Source organism: Sorex araneus, chromosome 3, assembly GCF_027595985.1.
Source record: "Sorex araneus isolate mSorAra2 chromosome 3, mSorAra2.pri, whole genome shotgun sequence".
NCBI classification, from domain to species: domain Eukaryota; kingdom Metazoa; phylum Chordata; class Mammalia; order Eulipotyphla; family Soricidae; genus Sorex; species Sorex araneus.
In genome coordinates, this window is record NC_073304.1 from 75,646,971 (window position 1) to 75,663,925 (window position 16,955).

Here is a 16,955-nt window from a genome sequence, read left to right on the forward strand (position 1 = left end):
CCACAAAAAAAAAAAGAAAAACTTCCTCTGCTCCAAAAACACCTTTGTCACAGGTCTTCTTTGTTGGTTTCCTGATTTGACATGATCATCTGTCTTTCCGCCCTGCGGAACTATGCAGCAAGACATTAGCATAAAAGCAGCCAACCAAAACAGAGAAGCTCCTCATACTCACCAAGCTGGCCAAACATATGTAGGAGAGGGGGCTGGATCGATAACACGGCGGGTAGGGCATTTGCCTTGCACGCAGCCGACCCGGGTTCGATTCCCAGCATTCCATATGATCCCCCGAGCACCACCCGGAGTAATTCCAGAGTGCATGAGTCAGAAGTAACCCCTGTGCATAGCCGGGTGTGACCCAAAAAAGAAAAAATGAGAAAACATATATAGGAGAGGAAGAGGAAGTCTCTAAGTTACATCCTGCTAACACCTCAATTATGCCAACCACCATAAGAATTCAAACCAGAGTGGTGATGAAGTGGAGAAAGCCTGGTCCAGGGCTTTCCAGATATGACCCTAATTCTTTGTATACCTGAACCCATTGCTTGACCTCTTGTTGTCTTATTTTCTCTATTTATTAAAATTAAAAATAGATTAGGCAAATTGATTATCAGACTAACTGGGATAGTTATTTACCCATCCCAGCCGTAGAAACCATGAGCTTAATTTGCTACCAGAAAGACTTCGGTAGCTAAAGAGATAGTACTGCCAGTAGGGTACTTGCCCTGCATGACGAGTTCAGTCCCCATACTTCATATGGTCCTCCGAGCCCTACCAGAAGTTATCCCTGAGTGCAGAGTCAGGAGTAAGCCCTGAGCACAGCCAGGTATGACCCCCTAAAAAACAAATTTGTTCGTCACAGGTCTTCTTGGTTGGTCCCTGATTTTACGTCATCCATTTTTGTTTGATATAGATAAAATAAGATGTATTGTCTTAAACAGATCAGTGTGATGAAGGACAGAAAATATTTTTTTCAGTCTCTTTAATTGCTAAGATCTTGTCGTTCTAAATACTACATGCATTTCTTATTTTTTAAAAGTTATATTTGGGTGAATACATGCTATTTTTAAAATAAAACTAAGCAATCATTTTGTCTAACTTGTGGTCCAGACAGAATTGCATTTTTGTTCTGTTTTTTTTTTTAATGTTAAGGATTATTTCTAGTCCTAGGACCAAACCATTGACCTAGCTGATCAAGTATCACCTGGAATAGCCCTGGGGACCTCTGAGACTGACTGAGAAGCCCCCTTCAAAAATTCTAAGGATAAACATAAAGCTATTATTTAAGACAGTAAGACTATTAGGTTTGAAATTTTCCTCCTGCTTAGTAATGAGCAAATCTCCTCATCCAACAGACAAAGTAAGAAGCAAGTCTCCCTTTTCCCTCACTAGATTTTTAGGGCTTTTTTTTCACACAGGATCTTCTAATTATTCAAAAATATCATAGCTATGTTGCTAGTTGCATAGCAGTTTTGTGAAAACTTCTGAGTTCTGAAAAACAGAGCATTTAGTTAAAGTCTTGGGACATTAAGGCAGAGTGAAAAGGGGAACAAGAGTCTGGATTAGCAAAACAGGAAGTTCCTAGGAAAACAGGAAACTGGGCCCAATACCCAAATTACCTATTTGATATAATGATAATCTTAATTTATTATCCTGAAAAAATATATCTTATACTTAAGCAATAACATCCTATTACAATAAGGATGAAATAACTTGTTTGGTCTCTTCCTAGCCGAAGTTATTTTATGTTTCTTAGTGAATCCAGATACTTTTTTCTACTATTCCAAAAGTGTGTTAAGTGCTGAGTATTATTTAAGAAGTGAAATAGGACTTATTTTTAATGTTTTATTTTATTATATTTTCCCCTTCCCTTTTATATGTTGCTAATGTTATAGTTGCAATACGGGGGGTCGCACATGTGACAGGTTTCAAAGGTCACATCAGTCATGTAGGACGTGTTACACTCAACAGCAATTTGGGGCAATTCTAGGAAAATAACTGGAAACTTCATGTATGCAAGACAGACACACTACCACCGAGCTACCTCCTGGGCCCCATGAAATGGGTTTTAAAACAAAATATTTTATTCCTATAATTTCTAGATAGTGAGAAAGGCAAAAATGCAAGAACTTAAGTGATAAAATAATATAAGTTTATATTTTCCCCTAATACTTGCAGGAGTATCAGCAAAGAGAATGGAAGAGGCTGACTTGTTTAACCAAACTACTTTCGTGGCTTATTTTCGACTTAGAGGTTTATCTGTAAACCAGAAGGTACAGATGGTTGTGTTTGCCATGTTTCTTGTTTTCTATGTCCTGACACTAATTGGAAACATTCTCATTGTCATAACTATTATTTATGATCGCCGGCTCCATACCCCCATGTATTTCTTCCTCAGCAACCTGTCCTTTATCGATGTGTGTCACTCCACTGTCACTGTCCCCAAGATGTTGATTGATACTTGGTCAGAGGAGAAACTCATCTCCTTTAATGCCTGTGTGACTCAGATGTTCTTCCTGCACCTCTTTGCCTGCACAGAGATCTTTCTTCTCACTGTCATGGCCTATGATCGGTATGTGGCCATTTGCAAACCCCTACAGTACATGACGATAATAAGCTGGAAAGTATGTGTGGTGCTGGCTGTGGCACTCTGGGCAGGTGGGACTATCCACTCCATAGCCCTGACCTCCCTTACCATCAGGCTTCCCTACTGTGGTCCTGATGAGATTGACAACTTCTTCTGTGATGTACCTCAGGTGATCAAATTGGCCTGCACTGATACCCACATCATTGAGATCCTGATTGTCTCCAATAGTGGACTGATCTCTGTGGTCTGTTTTGTGGTCCTCGTGGTGTCCTATGCAGTCATCCTGGTGAGTCTTCGGCAGCGGATCTCCGAGGGTAGGCGGAAGGCCCTCTCCACCTGTGCAGCCCACCTGACTGTAGTCACTCTGTTCCTGGGACACTGCATCTTCATCTACTCCCGCCCGTCTACCAGTCTCCCGGAGGACAAGGTAGTGTCTGTGTTTTTCACCGCTGTGACCCCCCTGCTGAACCCTATCATCTATACACTTAGGAATGAAGACATGAAAAATGCCTTGAACAAATTAATGGGGAGGCCAGAAGGGAAAGAAAAAAAATAAAATTGTCTAAGTTTTTAAAATGCTTGGTGTTCCACATCAGAGAGATGCCTTGCAAAGAATAAGTCACAGGCCATATTAACCAAACTATATGACTTATAAAACTATATTCTGCCCAATACCTGACAAACTTTGTAATAGCAATGGTTTTTTTTATATCTTCCATATGCTGTAAGTTATTCTAGGCAATGTGTATTAACTTAGCTCTCACTGCAACTCTGTGAGGTAGGTATTATTATGCTTGCTTACATCTGAAGATACTAAAGTGCAGAATGCAAATAGCATGCTCAAGGTCACCCAACCAGAAAATGATAAAGGTTGGATGTTAATCCAAGTGTACCAGTAAAAGCCAAAGGCTGCTTTTATCATATGTTGTCTCACTTCACTTCTGGTTAAAGGTGGTAATCAAGATTTACACAAGCCATCAAATTTCCAGGCAACCATCCATACTTTATTCACTCATATTCTTATCCAAATAACTTAGTAAACACTGGTAAATCAAAGTTATAAAACCAAATTTTTATACATTTGCATGACCATGCATTTTCATGACTTTAATGAGTTTGAAAAGAAGGATTCAACCTAGTGTATGTATTGTCGTCTTCTGAGGTTTTGGCAATGTTTCCTTTTTGACTAATAAAGTATTTTTTCTTGGGAAACAAAGAAAAGACTTCAAGCCAGAGATGTAGTTTAGGTAACAGAGAACATACCTTGTAAGTACAAGATCCTGATTAAATTACACACACACACACACACACACACACACACACACAAACGCACATGCACACACACACATCCCTTCATCTGACAATTATTTACTAAGCAAGTACCATATGCTAATCTAAGTTTATAGTCATAGAATATACCTCCTCCTTTATATCGTTTAGAGTCTAGTGAAAATAGAAAACAAAAATATGAATAAAGTATAGAGGAGATAGCTCAAAGGCAGGCTTTGCATGTGGAAGATCTGGGTTCAATCCTCACACTGCATGGGAGCACGGCTGGGAACAATCCTTGAGCACTAAGCCAGGAAAAAATATTCAAGTTATTCAAGTTGAATAAGAATCTGATCTATATTCAGCATCCGGAATCTAGTTGTGTTAACACACATTGAATTGTAGCATGGTGATCCTAAGCATGCTAAGCCCCCTAAAGGATGTCCTGAGCAGATTAGGAAAGTAGAATCTAAGAGGAGGATAGCCGGGCCTAGAGCAATAGCACAGTGGGTAGGGTGTTTACCTTGCATGAGACCGACCCGGGTTTGATTACCAGCATCCCATATGGCCCCCTAAGCACCGCCAGGAGTAATTTCTGAGTGCAAAGCCAGGAGTAACCCCTGTGCATCGCCAGGTGTGACCCAAAAAGAAAAAAAAAAGAGGAGGATAGCCAATGCAACAGAGTCTCAGTGCCTATATATAAAAAACATAACCTGTTGGATCCCAATACTTTTTCTAACTTCATCAAGGAAAAAGACATACTTAAATGATGCCCAGATCTCCCAGGCATTCAGTGAGAATAAGATCAATGAACTCATCAGCCTTAACACCCACCTCATATTTTCATGGGTTTTTGTTTTTTGGGGGGGGCTTGTTTGTTTGTTTGTTTGTTTATTTGTCAGCAAATGTGCTGAGAAGGAAAACCCAACAATACAAGCCATTCAGATATAGACAAGCATGCTTACGAAAACATCTATAGGGTTTCCGGGGAGCGCAAGTTAACTTACAGCAGACAAATCTAACAATTAATAGAGTAATCTCTTTCCTAAAGATAATGCTTTTTTAGTAAAAAAAACACATTGATTAGGAATACCTGGTAGGATAGCTGGGTGAATTTGAGAATTACAGAATGATTATGATAAAAATTATTTTTATTATAGAGTGGTGGACAATAAAGGTGGACAATAAAAGACAATAAATTGGTGGACAATAAATTCTATAATATAGAATCTTATGCAGAAATAAGTTACAATGGGAAGACATGCAATGTAATATACAAGACAATGCTCAGGGAAGTCCTTAAAGTGGTAACTAGTAAAATGACAATAGAACAACAAAAGAACAACAGTGCCCTCTCTTGTTTTATTATAGTTGAAAGCAAAACTTCTACTTTAGTTCCTCACAACTAAAGAGAATCACATTAGTCCTCACAACTCTCTCTCGGAGGTAAAGTTAAAAAATCTTTATTCTCCATTTTGCAAGGGTGAACAACTTTAGATGAATCCATAAGATAAAATTCTTTTATTCCAAGGGTAAATAGAAAAGGTTTGGAGATGTGACTGAGCAGAAAATGTATGCATCGTATGCTTGAGATCTGGGTTCTATCTGCTAAATTAATTAATTAATTAAATCAAATCAAAATATTTTTCCGGAGTTAACTTAATTTCAAGGAGAGACAAGGACCATTTATACATAAAGAAATTTGTTCAGCAACTTGGTACTCAAAAACTGAATTCTTCAGACTAAATTCCATATAACAGAGTAATTAATATTATTCAATACATATAAACAAGGCATTAGAAATTTATGCTTGCATAAAAACTACTTGTATATATGAAAATTTATTACAGATGTTTTAAAAGACCGAATGTATAGACATAATTTATTCATTTTTTCTTATTTTATGCATGCATAATAATGAAAATTAAGCATTAGAATTAATCACAATATATAAAATTCTCTCATCCAAGTACTAACCAGGCCCAACCCTGCTTAGCTTTTAAGATCGGACAAGGTCGGGTGCGCTCAGGGTGGGGTGGAGTGACAGCACAGCAGGTAAGGTGTTTGCCTTGCACATGGCCGATCCAGGTTCTTCCATCCCTCTAGGAGAGTCTGGCAAGCTACCGAGAGTATCCCACCTGGACGGCAGAGCCTGGCAAGCTACCCATGGCGTATTCAATATGCCAAAAACAGTAGCAACAAAAGTCTCACAATGGAGACATTACTGGTGCCTGCTTGAGCAAATCGATGAACAAGTGGACAACAGTGCTATATAAAATTCTATTTTGACAAGATTTTACACAAAAACTTTAGGAATTGACATTCGTTTTGAAATATGCAGTAATGGTGTTTAGATATTTTCATAAGTGTCTCCCAGCTTATTTAATATGCATTATCTAATTTTTGTCCTTTAAATACTTTGCCATTTTTTAATCACTTCTTAACCTCTTGCCAGAGTAATTTACTGTATCTGTATGGTCTGGCTTCCAGTTCTCTGGAGCTATGTTTCTCAACATTTTTTGACTGTTCCCCAACCCCAGCCCTTATCCTTGTTTCCTTCTTGTGCCTCTGGTCTACCAGATCACCACCTAGCTCCTGCCATGGCCTCCCATTTTATAATTTTCACCTGTTGTCCCTTAGATATAGGCCCCAGTTTAGAAGCATTAGAATTGTTTCTGTAAGATAATAGAACTTAGGGACTGGAGCGATAGCACGGTGGGTAGGGAGTTTGCCTTGCACGAGGCCGACCAGGGTCCGATTCCCAGCACATCACATATGGTCCCCTGAGCACCTCCAGGGATAATTCCTGAGTGCAGAGCCAGGAGTAACCCCTGAGCATCGCCGGGTGTGACCCAAAAAGCAAAAAAAAAAAAAGATAATAGAACTTAATAAATTAGTGACCCAAGGACCCAAACCAATCATAATTCATTTCAGAATAATTTATAAATATTATATTTGATACATTTTAATATATGTGTATTTTCTTTTATTCCATTAATTTTATTTAAACTGATAGTATGACCATTTTGTTTAGCAGATTTCTGTTCAAATCCTATTCCCCTAACAAGGTATATTAACATCCTCTTTATCTAATGAGATTGCCATGCAGTCTTCTTCACATAGACTTGCCATTGCCCTGATATACTTCACCCCAAAGACACCAGTTAATTCAGGAAATCAATAGTTTTGGGATTATATAAATGCAACACATCCTCATAACTATTTTTGCCTGCTTGTTTTTTCAAATAAACTCCAGAATATTTTTGGAAATTTTACCTCAAAAACCCTGTGGTGGTTTATAAGTACATTGAAATACAGAAATCAATATAAGAAGGTCAACTTTTTTCCTTTGTTGAGGGAAAAAGAGAATACAACAAAAATGTACTGAGTTTTTATTGGTGCTATTACAACCTAACACAAACTTAGAAGCTTAAACCAACATAAATGCATTACCTTACATTCTATGGATTAGAAATTCACTGGGTTAAAAATCAGTACTTTGGTGGTGGTTGTAATGTAGTAACATTATACTCCTAAAATATATAAACATAAAAGTCTTGTAAACCAATGTTACCTTGACAAACTAAAGAGATTAAAAATTAAAGATAGCATATTTAATGTACTATATTATATTTCATAATATATATAAATTTAAAACTCAGAGGTCAATGAGTCTGTAATTGTTTTTTATTTCCAGCTCTATTAATATGTAACTAAAAAAAATTTACATTTAGTCCAAAGGCAACAGAAATGAGAACTCCAGTCATGGTAGGATGCTTATTCTGATGGGAGAGATGGAAGAGGATATTAATTGGGGAAAGGGGAGGCAGGTCAGTGGACATTCTGATGAAGGGTGTGGTGCTAGAACATTTTGTGTATAAAACCCTACCATTGGGGCTGGAGTAATAGCACAGCGGGTAGGGTGTTTGTCTAGCACACAGCCCATCCGGGTTCGATTCCCAGCATCCCATATGGTCCCCTGAGCACAGCCAGGAATAATTCCTGAATGCATGAGCCAGGAGTAACCCCTGAGCATTGCCGGGTGTGACACGAAAAACAAAAAAATAAATAAATTAAATTACTGTCATCCCGTTGCTCATCGATTTGTTCCAGCGGGCACCAGTAATGTCTCTCATTGTGAAACTTACTGTTACTGTTTTTGGCATATCCAATACACACGGGTAGCTTGCCAGGCTCTGCCGGGCCGGCTCGATAGTCTTGGTAGCTTGCCGGGCTCTCCAAGAGGGGGAGAGGAATCGAACATGGGTCGTCCACGTGAAAGGTGAACGCCCTACCACTGTGCTATAGCTCCAGCCCAAATAAATTAAATAAATAAAATGTTTAAATAATATTTATGTTTGCATTTGAAGTACACAATGAAGTGATTGTATATATGTATACATTGTAAAATGATTGTCACAATAAAAGTGATTACCTACTTCCATTTCATAACTTAAATAGTTATGGTGGGGGAACTTGTGGCAGAGGACAAAAACACTTATGAGCTATTATCTTATCAAATTCCAGGGATATGGCACAATATTATTATCTATAGTTGCCACATTATATATTACTTTTTTGCCACATTACATACTATATCCCCAGAACTTATTCATCTTAAAACTCTTGTGACTAAATCCTTTTCTGAAGTCTATAGGATAGAATCCATTTCCTTCCCTCTTCTAGCTTCTAGGTTCCTGGGGATAATAGCCTTCTTCCATCTTCAAAATCAGCAATTTAAATCTATTATTTTTCATACTTCACATTCTTCAGCATAGATTCCTCTGCTATTCTTTTTTTTTTTTTTTGCTTTTTGGGTCACACCTGGCGATGCACAGGGGTTACTCCTGGCTCTGCACTCAGGAATCACCCCTGGCCATGCTCAGGGGACCATATGGGATGCTGGGATTTGAACCCGGGTTGGCCACATGCAAGGCAAACGCCCTACCACCTGTGCTATCGCTCCAGCCCCTCCTCTGCTATTCTTTTACCTCCCTTTCCATCTTTGTTTTTAGGACCACATTAAGTGATATTCAAGGGATACTCCCAGTAAAGTGCTCTGAAGCTATTCTCAGGAGTGTTCAGGGGACCATGTAGTGCCAGAAATTGAGCCCAGGGCTCCTGCATGTATAGTATGCACTCCAACCCTTTCTTTTTTTTTATTGAATCACAGTGAGATAGTTACAAGCTTTCATGTTCGGGTTACAATCTCACAATGATCAAACACCCATCCCTCCACCAGTGCACATTCCCCACCACCAATATCCCCAGTATACCCCCCCTTTCCCACCCTCCCCCTGCCTCTATGGCAGACAATATTCCCCATACTCTCTTTCTCCTTTTGGGCATTAAGGCTTGCAACACAGACACTGAGAGGTCATCATGTTTGGTCCATTATCTACTTTCGGCATGCATCTCCTATTCCAACTGGCTCCTCCAGCCATCATTTTCTTAGTGATCCTTTCTCTATTCCATCTGCCTTCTCCCCTCTGCTCATGAAGCAGGCTTCCAGCTATGGGGCAATCCTCCTGGCCCTTGCATCTACTGTCCTTGGGTGTCAGCCTCATGTGATGTTATTCTATAGGCCACAAATGTGCACTCCAACCCTTTCTATTTCTTTGGCTCACCCATTTCATTTTTAAAAACCTTATGATGACTCTGGGTTTATCTGTCTCTAAATTTAAAGTTAGATAATAAACGATTGCTTTTTTTTTTCGGCTTTTTGGGTCATACCCAGCAATGCACAGGGGTTACCCTTGGCTCTGCACTCAGGAATTACTCCTGGTCGGCACCTGTTCATGATGAAAACTCTCACCAAAATGGGCATAGAAGAGAACTTCCTCAATATAGTCAAAGCCATCTACCACAAGCCTATAGCAAGCATTATCCTTAATGGGGAAAAACTAAGGGCCTTCCCTCTAAGATCAGGGACAAGACAATGATGCCCAATCTCACCACTTCTGCTCAATATAATACGGGAAGTACTTTGCAATAGCAATTAGGAAGAAAAATACACTAAGGGCATCCAGATAGGAAAGGAAGAAATCAAGCTCTTACTATTCACAGATGATATATATTATATTTAGAGAACCCCAAAAGCCTCTACCAAGAAACTCCTTGAAACAATAGGCTTGTATAGTAAAGTCGCAGCCAAAGTCCATGGCTTTCCTATATGCAGATAATGAGAGAGAAGAAAGTGATATGAAAAAAGCAATCCCGTTCACAATCATGCCTCAGAAAATCAAGTACCTGGGAATCAGCTTAACTAAGGAGGTGAAGGACCTGTAAAGAGAAAATTACAAAACATTACTTCATGAAATAAAAGAGGACACAAGGAAATGGAAACACATCCCCTGTTCATGGATTTGGAGCATTAACATTGTCAAAATGGCAATACTTCCCAAAGCATTATACAAGATTCAATGTGATCCCTATAAGGATACCCATGACATTCTTCAAGGAAGTGGACCAAACACTCCTAAAATCAATATGGAGTGCCCCTGATGTCAGGTCAACAAACACTTCCCTGCCTGGCTGGGTGGACAGACAGACAATGCTATGCAGTGGCGGGTGAGGACTGAGGAGCTCTGACTGCTGTTTGGAAGTACTTGCCTCGTGTAGATCCAGCCTTAATGTTTTTCTGACATCCTAGTGATAGCAGTCTCTGCACAAAGTGGATATCAGAGTTGATACTGTGAGGAGACAAAATAATGAGCATAGTTTTACCAAAGATAATGAAGTATCACATAATGTCTGCTTCTTGCCATTGGTTGGAGCACATCCTTAGAAAACTGAATGTAACAAAATAAAACAACCCAGGACATTTTTTGGAAATTGTATGCTCTCTAGCAACTTTGTGTGAATTTTTATACAAGCACTGTTTTATGAGTTATATAAAATGTGATAAAAATAGAAAAAAATAAAAAATAAAATAAAATAGATGAGATCCAGAGCAGCCGCACACAACACGGTCCCTCTGCTTCTTAAAGACTCTGATCCGGGAGGTTCTACTAACCCATTTTGGCACCCAGAGACTTATAGAAATGCATCTAGACTGTAAACTGAGCTAAAACAACAGAAATCCAAAACTGCGCAGCCACTGTTGTGGCCACGTGAGCTCCTATAATCTTCATTCTCAACCATGGAAAACAAACTATCAAATGATGACTTTTCAGCAGGTTTGATCGTTGGGGGGAAATTCCGAATAATGATAGTCAGTTCTCTTTTGAAATATTGAATATATCCAAAGTATAGAGAGAATAAAGTGAAGATCATTGGCCACTCAGTTGCGGGGAGTGGGGGTGGGGGATATATTGGGGTTCTTGGTGGGGGAACAGGGGCACTGGTGAAGGGATGGGGGTTTGATCATTATATGACTGAGACTTAAACCTTAAAGCTGTGTAACTTTTGTGATTCAATAAAATAAAATTAAAAAAAAATAAAAATAAAATAAAATTCATATGGAACAACAAAACCCCACAAATAGCTAAAGCAATTTTGGGGGGAAAGAAGATGGGAGGCATCACCTTCCCAACCTCAAACTCTACTACAAAGCGGTAATAATTAAAACTGCATGGTACTGGAACAAAGGCAGAGCAGTAGACCAATGGAACAGGGTAGAATATCCTTACACACACTATATGATCATCTAGTCTTTGATAAGGGAGCAAGAAATGTGAAGTGGAGCAAGGAAAGCCTCTTTAAAAATGGTGCTGGCTTGGGGGTATAACTCCCACAACAATAGTGAGTTTTGTGTTGAAATATGGTACGTAATCAAGGTGAAGATAAAGTGAAGTGAAATTCATCAGTTATACAGTTGGGGTGGGGGGCGGGGGGTATACCGGGGATTTTGGTGGTGAAATATGGGCACTGGTGAAGGGATGGTGTTTGAATATGGTATAACTGAGACATAAACCTGAGAACTTTGTAACTTTCCACATGGTGATAAAATAAATAAATAAATAAATAAATAAATAGTGCTGGCAACACTAGACAGCTACATGCAAAAAAATGGGCTCAGACTTATACCTAACACCATGCACAAAAGTCAGATCAAAATGGATTAAAGACCTCAACGTTAGACCAGAATCCATAAGGTACATCGAAGACAGGGTCAGCAAAACCCTCCACAACATTGAAGCTACAGGTATCTTCAAAGAGGACTCACCACTGGTCAGGCAAGTGGAAACAGATATAAACAAATGGGACTATCTTAAACTGAGAAGCTTCTGTACTTCAAAAGATATAGCAAACAGAATACAAAGACAGTCTACAGAATGAGAAAGGATATTCACCCAATACCCATCTGATAAGAGGTTGATATCAAGGATTTACAAGGCAATGGTTGAACTCCACAAGAAGAAAACATCCAATTCCATCAGAAAATGTGGCGATGAAATGAACAGAAACTTTCTCAAGGAAGAAATTCGAACGGCTAAAAGACACGTGGAAAAATGCTCCTCATCACTAATCATCAGGAAGATGCAAATCAAAACAACAATGAGATACCATTTTACACCACAGACACTGGCCTACATCCAAAAGAACAAAAGCAATTGGTGTTGGCGTGGATGTGGGGAGAAAGGGACTCTCCTACACTGTTGGTGGGAATGCCGACTGGTTCAGCCCTTTTGGAAAACAGTATGGACGCTTCTCAAAAAATTAGAAACTGAGCTCCCATTTGACCCAGCAATACCACTTCTGGGAATATATCCCAGAGATGCAAAAAAGTATAGTAAAAGTGACATCTGCACCTATATGTTCATTGCAGCACTGTTCACAATAGCCAGAATCTGGAAAAAACCCAAGTGCCCAAAAACAGATGACTGGTTAAAGAAACTTTGGTACATCTACGCAATGGAATACTATGTAGCTGTTAGAAAGATGAAGTCATGAAATTTGCATATAAGTGGATCAACATGGAAAGTATCATGTTAAGTGAAATGAGTCAGAAAGAGAGGGACAGACATAGAAAGATTGCAGTCATTTGTGGAATATAAAGTAACAGAATGGGAAACTAAAACCCAAGAATAGTAGAGATAAGTACCAGGAGGGTTACTCCACAGCTTGAAAGCTGGTCTCACATGCTAGGTGAAGAAGCAGTTCTGATAGAGAAGAGATCACCAAGCAAAGGGTGCTAGGTGGGCCCACTAGGGATGGGAGATACGGGCTGAAAATAGACTATAGACTGAACATGATGCCTACTTAATACTTCTGTAGCAAACCACAACACCCAAAAGGAGAGAGAGAGCAAAAGTGAATGCCCTGCCACAGAGGCAGGGTGGGGTGAAGGGGACAGGGTGGGTGGTGGTGGGAGGGATGCTGGGACCATTGGTGGTGGAAAATGGGCAATGATGGAGGGATGGGTACTCAATCCGTGTATGACTGAAACGCAAACATGAAAATTTGTAAGTCTGTAACTTTATCTCATGTGATTCACTAATTAAAAAAAAAAGGAATTACTCCTGGCAGTACTCAGGGGACCATATGGGAAGCTGAGAATCGAACCCAGGTCAGCCACATGCAAGGAAAATGCCCTACCCGCTCTACTATTGATCCAACCCCTGTTCCAAGACCTTTTAATTTTTTAAAAAAATTATTTATTTTAATGTATACAAAAGCCACACCTGTTGATACAATTCTAGAGTTGAAATTGACTGGATAACAAAGCTCCAATGTTAAAATCAATAAGTATAAAAAAATCAATCTTTTATGTGAACATTGTTTTATCTGATCAAGGGGTTGTTAAGTTCTTGTCTAAGAATTTATTAAGATATTTATTGTTAGGTTAAGCCTTCTGTGTTATTATTTTTGTTTGTTTGTTGAATTTAGTTGGCTTCTGTGTTATTTTTCCATCTAATTTGTTGTGCTCCTACTGAAATTCCAGAGTTACATGGTCCAGAGATTTCAAAACTTATGATCTGGGTCAATGAGTTGACATGGTGGTGGCTGTGGGAGGTGGGCATGCTTCTAGGGCTTCCAGAAATATGAAGGTGGGGAATGGCTTGCCTACACAGACTGCAAGAAACACCACAGTTCTCAACCTGGGTGCCAGGGTACCTGAAGTTATTCGCAATTTGGCATCTCTGCAGAGAATATTCTTGAAGTGGTAGAGTTAAACCCTTGGTGTGGGCACAGCTGGTAGGGCTTCAGCAGGGTGAGTACTTGGCCTGCCCACCTCCTGAAGGCCACCTGGAGTTTTCAGAAGCTGGGGACCAGTAAGTCCATGAATTCTAGCTTCCTGGCCTGCATCTCCTGGGAGATTTATTCAGGAAGCAGTGTAGCAAGGCAAGTAGGTCAATCAAAATGGCAGCTGTCTGTTCCAAGTCTTAAAAAATCTGATCTATTTTTTATTTAATATCACTATTCTCTATGTTTTGCTATTGTAAACTTCCAAAAATCACAATTTTATAAAAACAGAGGTGGAATATAATGCATTTATTTATATTCCCATTCATTTCATTCATCACACTAAATAGTAAAAAAGAAAAAAAAGCAACCTCAATATCTCAAAAGCATCATTCGGTGTAAAAGCTTCTGGCACATATGAGAAGGTAGGGAAAAGCATATTCCAGAGACATATAGACAACTTCACAAAACCCCAGACCAATTGGTGTAAGCAAAAACACCATTTGGGAGCTTGTTATATATGCAGAATCTCAGCTTCCATCCTAGACCTACACAATCAAAACATGCTTTTTTAAAGGCCCACCAAGTGTTGCACTGACTGAAGTTTGATCTCCAATACTGCATATGGAATGATTCCTGAGCACAGAAGCAGGCGGAAGCTTTGAGCACAATCAATCTCTTTCTCTCTCTCACTCACTCACTTTCTCACTCTCTCCCCTCTCTCTCCCCCCTTTGTCTCTCTCTCACATACACACACATACTCACACACACATGATGTAGATGGGTGGCTCAGTTTCAAAAGAGTAAAATTTAATTTAATTTAATTTATATAAGTAACTCAAACACATATTTGAGTGCATAACCAAAACCAATATACTATATAAAACACAGGTCTTCAGTATAGCTTCCCAAAGACAATAACCCACAGAATCATATAAATCAAAAAAGTAAGCACTCTCACAACTATACCTGTTCCTAAAAATGAGTCTGTGCCCCAAATTGTGTTGTTTGACTGCTGAAACTTTCTTTAGACTGTTTCACCTTCTTTTCCTTTTCATGTTTCATCATGATCTTTTCCTTTATTTAAGCAACAGTCCCTTTCTTTCAGGCAAAAGACTACTCTGATTTATGTCATTTCATCTGATTATTTTATTCACTTTTAATTTCTCACTAAGTATATGACCATAATTGTGTCTGCAATCCAGAACCTATTGTGTATCATGATTTCTTGGAAAACACTTGTCTCTGTCTGAGTTGCTTCATGGCATTTTTTACTTCCATATTCCTCAAAGTGTAAATGAGAGGATTTAGCAAAGGGGTGACCAGTGTGTAGAAGACAGCGACCACTTTATCAACGGAATAGCTGGTATCTGGGCGAGTGTAGATGAAAATGCATGGTCCAAAGAAAAATGCAACCACCAAGAAATGGGAAGAACAGGTGGACAGGGCTTTTCGGCGTTCTTCGGGTGACCTCTTTCTCAGGGAATGTAGGATAACAGTATAGGATGTGACCAAAGCCAGGAAACAAACAAGGGAGATGGTTCCACTGTTGGAAACAATCAGCATTCCTGTGAGGTATGTATCTGTACAAGCCAACTTAATGACTGAAGGCACATCACAGAAGTAACTATCAATAACGTTGGGTCCACAGTAAGGCAAACGAATTGTCAAGAAGGTCTGCACCAGTGAGTGAATAGTACCTCCCAACCAGAGAGCAAAGACCAGCTGTACACAGAGCTTCAAGTTCATCACAGTGGAGTAATGCAATGGAGTACAGATGGCTACGTAACGATCATAGGCCATAATAGTCAGCAGAAAGATCTCAGCACAGGCAAACAGATGTAAGAAGAAAAGCTGTGCAATGCAGTTGTCAAATGATATGGTCTTTCTCTCCAAAAGAAAGCCCTCCAGCATCTTGGGTACAGTGACAGATGAGTGACATACGTCAATAAAAGACAGATTGGTTAGAAAGAAATACATGGGAGTGTGGAGACGTGGAGTAAAAATGATGGTAACCATGATGATAATGTTCCCCAGAAGAGTTAGTGAATATGTGATTGAGAAGGTCACTAAGAATACCAGCTCAAGCACCCTGTTATCCGTGAGTCCTAAGAAAACAAATTCAGTCACTCTTGTTTGGTTTAGAGCATCCATCAAATGAGTTTTAAAAAAAACCTTGAGAAGGGGGAAAATGAAAGTTAATTTAGCTTTATTATTATAAGATTGGAACTAATTGATTGACGTTACTTTTCTATTTGAACTACTCATATATAACCAGGGCATGTAGAGTATAAAACCAGATTATAGAGTAGAAGATCATATTACACATGGTTTATACTCTATAAGAATTATGTAGAGTACATAATTGTTAAAATACACCCACATGTATCAGAATTTATACCAGGCATGTCAAACTCATTATTCTATTGAACCACAACCTCACCACAATATAGGCATTACAGTTTCTATCTTGAAAGCGGAATAACTGAGTCTTGACAAAAGTTTCTCAAAATTTGAGTCATTAGCTAACTATTTTTTCAGTCATTAATAACTTTATGTTATTTTACTGTCTGAATACATCTCATAGTCAGAATCATTTACCATGTCATTCTTTGTATCAAATTTAAAATGCCTTCAAAGCAGCAATAGCTCAGGTAAACATTGGGTTTTCCAGTATCTCATTACCTTTTTCCCTAATGTTTTCTTCTCTCCAGCCAGTAAATTAACATACTTCAGCTTGGTACCTCCACCAACATACTTTTAAACATCTTTGTCTTTGTTTATCCAGTTGCCTTTGCTTGGAAAACATAACTTCCAGTCAAATATATGCTCTTCACAAGGCATATATTTATTCATCTGTTTTAAGGTTATCTCAAAGAATGTGAAAAAAAAAAAACACAGAGGGGCTGGAGAGATAGCACAGCGCGTAGGGCGTTTGCCTTGCACGCGGCCGACCCGGGTTCAAATCCCAGCA

At 39.0% G+C, this 16,955-nt stretch overlaps 2 protein-coding genes across 2 annotated transcripts; one reads left to right on the plus strand and one right to left on the minus strand.

Moving 5' to 3' along the window:
- The first annotated feature begins 2,192 nt into the window (after positions 1-2,192).
- Positions 2,193-3,140, plus strand: LOC101552991 (olfactory receptor 4E1). The gene has a single exon (XM_004609488.2). It carries the CDS (start codon positions 2,193-2,195, stop codon positions 3,138-3,140), a length of 948 nt encoding a protein of 315 aa, XP_004609545.1.
- Positions 3,141-15,199: 12,059 nt separating this feature from the next.
- Positions 15,200-16,135, minus strand: LOC101553259 (olfactory receptor 1509). Its single transcript, XM_004609489.1, has one exon. It carries the CDS (start codon positions 16,133-16,135, stop codon positions 15,200-15,202), a length of 936 nt encoding a protein of 311 aa, XP_004609546.1.
- Between the last annotated feature and the right edge of the window lie 820 nt (positions 16,136-16,955).